This window comes from Juglans regia, chromosome 6 (genome assembly GCF_001411555.2).
Source record: "Juglans regia cultivar Chandler chromosome 6, Walnut 2.0, whole genome shotgun sequence".
Classification (NCBI taxonomy): Eukaryota; Viridiplantae; Streptophyta; class Magnoliopsida; order Fagales; family Juglandaceae; genus Juglans; species Juglans regia.
Window position 1 is genome coordinate 15619630 of NC_049906.1, and position 7111 is coordinate 15626740.

The 7111-nt window shown below is 31.8% G+C and overlaps 1 protein-coding gene across 1 annotated transcript; it reads right to left on the minus strand.

Annotated features, from left to right (window-relative positions):
- Nucleotides 1-299: 299 nt before the first annotated feature.
- On the minus strand, nt 300-2691 carry LOC108994527. The gene is made up of 3 exons (XM_018969776.2): nt 2587-2691; nt 1247-1455; nt 300-567 (listed from the first exon to the last, which is right to left on the minus strand). The coding sequence occupies exons 1-3, from the start codon at nt 2689-2691 to the stop codon at nt 300-302; spliced, it is 582 nt and encodes a 193-aa protein (XP_018825321.1).
- Nucleotides 2692-7111: the final 4420 nt, after the last annotated feature.

A 7111-nucleotide genomic window follows, 5' to 3' on the forward strand; every position in this document is an offset into this window, starting at 1 on the left:
ATGAGACCCATTAAAATTATAAAAATGTCAAAACAATAGTTATTAGTTGATGTACTGACTGGTAAAGTGTATATATCCACCAAATCACTTATCAACGTGTATCAGTATGCCAGGATATGAGCTTGCAAATAGATTTTTTCTACACATTTCTATATATCTCTGTAACTTTATATATGCTATAATGATCAGTTCATGATAAGAAAAATGTATTACAGTCAGGGAAGCATTGTACACCTTTCATTCATCACCATGAATATGCCAAACTTACATATCATCATGTGGCCTCATTTGTTTAGATTCTATGCATCCACAGTCACCTCAACTGTTGGGTAAGCACCATTGTTTTTGTTAGCCACCTGAGCAGTAGCTGCCTTGGTGAAATACAAGTAGTAATACACATTGTTAATCAATGTTGCAACCACAAACACTGCTCCGGCGAAGAAAGCACCTTGCCTTAATGTTAGACATGAGAGATCTTGAACAGAAATCATTGACCAATACTTTGTGTGGTAGGCATTTCTCATAGCACCTGCAATTAGACATGCTTCTGCAACCAGAAAAGTCACCCTGCAAATGCATATTATAAAATTCAATGTTAGAACATCATCTCGGGCATCGATGATGATCAGGAAGTTTCCTTTTGAGAAAATGATCCGAAGGATAGAGGAAAATAAGTTAAGAGAAAACAACTTCTCCTAACAAAAAATATATTTTAACTTTTTGTATAGCTGTAATGCATGGCTTGTTTATATATACATTGGCTTGTAAGTAAAAAAAACTTAATCTGAAAAGATCTAGGAAGCCCCAAGAAAAAAACTACAGGTTGAGTTTAGTCCGGCCACGGAAAACAAATAGCAGGAGATCGAGAGGTGCCCGGCCGGTGTGAAGAAATTCATGGGTTTAACTCATCTCATAAAACCGGTTTAACAATAAAAGATTGTTCATTCTTTATAAATATGCCCAATACCTTATCCACAAGTAATGTGAGATTATTTATCAACACGGTAGACACCTAGTGATAAATCCCTTTCATAGTATATAATGCTTTAAGTTTCTCATATCTCATGAGACACTATGATTTGCACAGGTTGGGTTTCACGGATTTCAGATTTACCTATTCGAGCAAGGGCAGAAAAGTATAGCAGATCATGAATAGTCCAGAAATAACTAAAGTGATCCTTTTTAAATTTGTTCAGATTTAAGCAAGAGAGCAAGTACTGTGAAGGAAATGAACCAGAATTCTTACCATGATGACACTAAATAAATACAAGGCCATGCTCGTTTGCAACCAGTACTGGGTAAAGGTCTCCCAATACACATACACTTTGTCACGCTCATTAGTAAAAATTGACTACAAAGAAGGAACAAGAAAGCAGTGGCTCCATAAAAAGTAGCAACATCTGGGTCGTAAAGACAGTAAGTTGCATCTGTCTGAGGATCTTCGACTAAACGGCCCTGTTTTGAATAACGAACAAGAATTGCCTCAATATAATATCTTAGGTTTTATTGCTCACAAGACTCAAAAAATCAGTTCAAGATTCGCAATAGTGTCCACTCAATGTGGGATCATGAACTTCTTATGCATTCTAACAAACAAAAAAAGAAAAAAGCTTCTTTTTCAGCTCTACTCAGCAGTCAGCACTAAATACTATTGCTTATTTTCATCAACGCTATTTTTATATATATTCAAACGCAAATTTCAAAGGAATTGACATTGATATGTAATATTTCCTTTAACATTGATCAAACGAGGTATGTTAAATTTAAAAATTTGAATTAGGTTTGAGCATTATTTTTACATTAGAATATTGTTTTTGTCAATCCGATATGATCATGATCATAAAGCCGGCAAACCAAAATAAAAACTCGTTATAAAAAATTGAAATTTAATTTATAACATATTTGAATTAGGTTCGTACATGCATTATATTATCTTACATTCAAACATAAATCTAAAGCGAATTAGCATATAATATTTTTTTGGAATTCATGTACTAGGCGGCCAAATGGTGTCTAAATGTATAATTTGACACCCCAATATTCCAAATTTAAAAATAAAATTGTATGGAATTGTGGCCAACCCTTTTCAAGTGAAGATGTTTTACTTTTAGTATATATATAATTTGTAAAACTAAATAGATGATCATCTATATATATATTTCAATTCTATTAAATGCTTTAGTTTTAGTACAATATAGCTTGTAGAAATAAATAGATTGTGAACTAAATTTGTTAAATTTTCAACAATTTATTAACTATATAAAGATGAATTATAATTTTGATGGGGCCATTGTTAAATTAGAGAACAATTATTCTTTTTTTTATCTAAAGAAAAAATTAAAAAAAATGAAAAAAAAATGTTCTACTTTTCCCTACAAAAAGTATAGGAATTCCTAATGAACAGAAAAAACAGCAAGAATCGAAACCCGAACAAACGGTTTCATGAACAGAATAAACTATATCATATTCTAGTAAACTACGAAACCCAATAAACCATAAAAAAAGTAGAAGAAAAGAAACTGGAATTAGAGGAAAATAAAAACTAGGGTAGAACTTTTGGATGTGAAAGTAGAAGAAGATGCTTACTGTACATGTTCGACCCTTAGCAGCAAAGGCGAACCCAAAGGCCACTACGCTTAGAACCACCAACAGAATATACACGAGGGGCGAGCCCTTTTTTCCTTGTACCATCTCTTCCCTGAAGAGAGAGAAAGGAGACAGAGGAGGATCTTAGAGAGAGGGAGATCAGAAATATAGATTGTTAGCAAGTCTACGCGCAGATCATAGGACTGGGAAGTGTGAAAAAGCCGTACGTAAGAGTCGATAAAACTTTACTATTGTTTGTATGCTGAGGAGGGAAAATCGGAAAGTGCTGTTGAAAAATGAAGTGGAATTCATATCAGACTCACGCGGAAGGAAAACTGTTCATGAGACACTTCGTTACAAGCTGCCTATATGGGTATAAGTAGGTACGTAGCCAACATGCATTAACAAATTAAGAACAAAACATCTTCGCTTTTAGGGTTAATTTTCTATCTTTAGAAGCTAAAAACAATAAATTAAAGCTGTAAAAAAAAAAATAAATGGATGGTTTATACGAGGTCCCTCGGCATCGTCCTAATAATTAGGCATATATGGTTTGCGTTTGGAAACAATCACGGACAGCTTTCTTGATCAATTGTTGAATACTTTTTAATATAAAACAAGAAAAAAAATGTACTTGATCAACATGACCACCAAAATATAACAATGCTATTATTATCTCTAGAAAAATTCTAAACATTACCTCCATACTCCAAGGGAATTTGAAGTGGGGATCATAGTTTATTTGAGGTTACAGAAGTATAGGCAGCACAGTGCATGAATTACAAACTAGCACCAAGATTTTTTGGCCCACTCAAAGTATTACAGCACATTGGCAAGGTTGCATACAAGTTAGAGTTACCCTCCACTAGGGGTGTAATTGATCCGGTTTGGTCTAGTTTTGAACATATTTTAGAACTGAATTGGTATATACCGATTTTGAGATTTGGAAAACCGATACTGTACCGGTTACACTCATAAACAAGTACTTTTGGTTCAGTCTAGTTTTTTTGATTTTAGTACAATATTAGTGGATTATATAGTTAATATAACTATACTATAGTGATATAGTTAGATATAGTGGATTATATAGTGATACTATAGTGATTTATATAGTTATTTGTATATAGTGGATTACTAATAGTATTAATATTAGAATTAATTAGTATTAGTGTGTGTGTGCGCGTGTATATAATAGTATCATATAGTGATATAATATTTGATTATGTATGTTAGTGATAATATATAATATGATGGTTACATGAACTTTTTATATGAATGTATATGATCAAATGTGTAGAAATGTATTTATAAAAAAGAATTAATATTATAATTTATTTTGCTATAAAATGTATTTATCCTTAATATATATATAGTATATTAATAACATATGATCAAATTTTCATGCTTAAGATATTAATTTTAGGAAAAATCTTATTGCAAGCAAGTTTGTGCACCAATTCGTGCACCAATATTGATATGTAATACATATATTTAACGAAATGATGTGAATTAAAGATGAAAATAATTTTTATGATATAGGAGATTTTCTTCTTCTCTCAAATTTTTTTTTTCATTTTTTTTTAAATAAAAAAAATTATCGGTACGCGATATGGTGCACGAACTCGCTTATATCTAGCAAAACCCTTAATTTTACGTTATAAAATTAAAATTTTTTATGATAATTTTATATCAAATGTTATATTAATTTTATGTTCTTAGATTATTATTATACATGAGTAATAGGATTTTAAAATTTAATGTTATATTAATTAGCAATTTAATATATAATATAAAATTATTTTATATATAATTATATATTATATACATAAATTATATATAATATTAAAAATGATATAAGAAATTAATATATATATATATACATATATATATATGAACAGGTCTAGTTCGGTGTTAGAAAATGGAAAACCAGAACTGGATCAATTTCAACTGGTTTTGAAAATAATGAAATTAACTAGTACCGGATCAATCCGATTTGGAACCAGACCAAACCCGCCGGTTTGCCGGTTGGTTTTTTCACCCCTACCCTCAGCTACAACTACTCATCATCCAGTGGTTTCACCCTTGTTGCCCCTCCTAGATCCATATGGAGCATTTAGAATTGAACCAGAGGCCATGTTACAACGTCGTATGCATGTTGTTGACAATAAGCCCTTGATTGAACTCCTTGTGAAGTGGAAAGGTACTCTTGAAGAAGATTCATCATGCGTTCCTGTAGATTAATTAACGACTCATTATCTTGATCTTGTGTGCAAGGTCTTTTGATGGGAAAGGAGATGTAATGTGCTGAAGAAAATAAGAGAAGTAAAGTGCAGTGCTGGTGAGCGATCGAGCTAAGGGAATAAGAGAAGAGAAGCATAGGTGAAAGAGGGGCAACTAAGAGGCATGTGGTCACTTAAAGGGCAAAATTAATAATTCACCCTTTAATTGTAATGAGATTAACAGTAGTCTAGGAAGAATATAAACAGAGACTTGATTGTAATATTTTTCCAATGAAGAAAATACATGATTCTTGCTTGGAAGTGTTGATTCCTCGGAAGTCAGGTTCTTTCTTTTCTTTCTTAATTCGATTATCTTGCTTTCATTATTTTGTTACAACTTTGCTGAAAATACTTCTACATTGAGTGGGTTCATAACAAGCGGCATCTTGGTTTCAGACCAACACCTATTCGCATATCATCGCCTCTATTAGCCTTTTTTTTTTTTGGAAGAAAAAACTACTTGGGCGGCGATTTGTTGATTATGCGGCCCCTCCTTATCCCTGCCTGTGGCCACGGTATTTGGCATGATTTGAAGACAAAGTATCATCTAGCGGCAGCCTCACGGCCGCCTGGCTGCCCCACAGTTTGTAGAACCCAAGATTTCACTTCTAAGAGCATTGCCAATGGTCTAGCCATTGCCAAGTCTATAATTTAACTAAAAGTTGAGATTTTAGCTAAAGCCAAAACTATTGGAGAGGTTAATCAACATTAGATTATCCATTCAAAAGTCAAAATAATAATATAATATAAGATATTTCAATAAATTTTATAAATACACTTCATATATTAATTAAAATTTAATTTTTACTTAAAATTATTGTTTCCAAACTATTTTTTCGTCAACCTAATTATCCAATAGTAGCCATTGTGAATATTTTTAGAGTAAAATATTATTTTAGAGATGAATAATAGTTGACCAAATTTGAAGAAATGAATGAATATATTGTAGCTCAAAAGTAGAGTTTTGAAATTTTGACTACTCCAATGCATATCACTTTTAAACTACTTAGCAAAATTTTGACTAGGCACTAGTATTGTTCTAAACTTTTAGTAAAATGAGAGATCCACCAAGGCAAAAAGACCATAGATGCAAGATATAGAATGGGAATGAATGCTTTCTTTTTTGCCATTATTTTGTCTATAAATTTTTAATGAACTCGCTTCATTCGACTCCATATGATACTAACTAATATTCATATTAAGGATAAGTTTTATTACAAGTCATTGAGCCCATGAATCTATTCTCTTTTTTTATTTGTATGATTCAATGGTTGGTATTTGAATTTAGAAATAATACAGAAATGGAATAATAGAGAAGTGGTTAGTACTTGCCAATGCCAGTCCTCTAAAATTGGGAGCAATCTGAAAGCCAAACCCATTGGGGGCTAATAATTATAAGGAGAAACCTTCTCCTGCAAGAACCAGACTATGAAGTTTGAACCCCACTAAACCCAAGTCATTTCAGAGCAAGCCCTACAGTTACAACATCTCCTAAAGATATTAGGGGCCCAAAACCACGACGACATCCCCATGAGCAGGCCCTTCTGATCACTCAGGTACCAGGGGAAAAATCTCCTTAAGAGTCTTAAGTTAAGACCAGCTCAGAAGCCTACTTTAGCTCAATCTAGAAAAGCCCCCCATGGAAGGGCAACATCTTCCTAAGCAAACATACTCAAGAAGCCCAAGAAAGCAGACCTATAGGTACACGTGTCCCTCTCCCAAAAGTGGTGATGCAAATCTCAAAGCTCCATTTAAGAAATTTTTTTATTTTTATAGATGAATTAAAATTAATTAAAAATTAATTAAAATATTATTAAAATATATATTTTTAATATTATTTTTATTTTAAATTTTAAAAAATTAAATTATTTATTTTATTTTATATAAAATTTTAAAATAATTATAATAATTAAATCAGATATGTTCAGATCGGTTAAGAGGCTTCAGTTTGCTCCCGAAGCCTTAAGATCTTTTTGAATTAAGTCACTTCATCAGGTTTTTAACAACTAATCAGATCGAAATGCTAATGCGGCATAATGCAACTTGCTATGCCGCACAGCTGAAAAACAAATGTAAAAATTAAAAATTAAAGAGCCAGAAACTTAATAAAAAAATAATTAAAAAGGAATAACAAATCAACAAAAAGATAAATGCGCAAATTAAAACAAGAGATTAATTGACGTGGAGAGGATTTGAGAGTGAGAGATCATATTCTGTTATAAAATTTATCATATAAAAGAAATAAA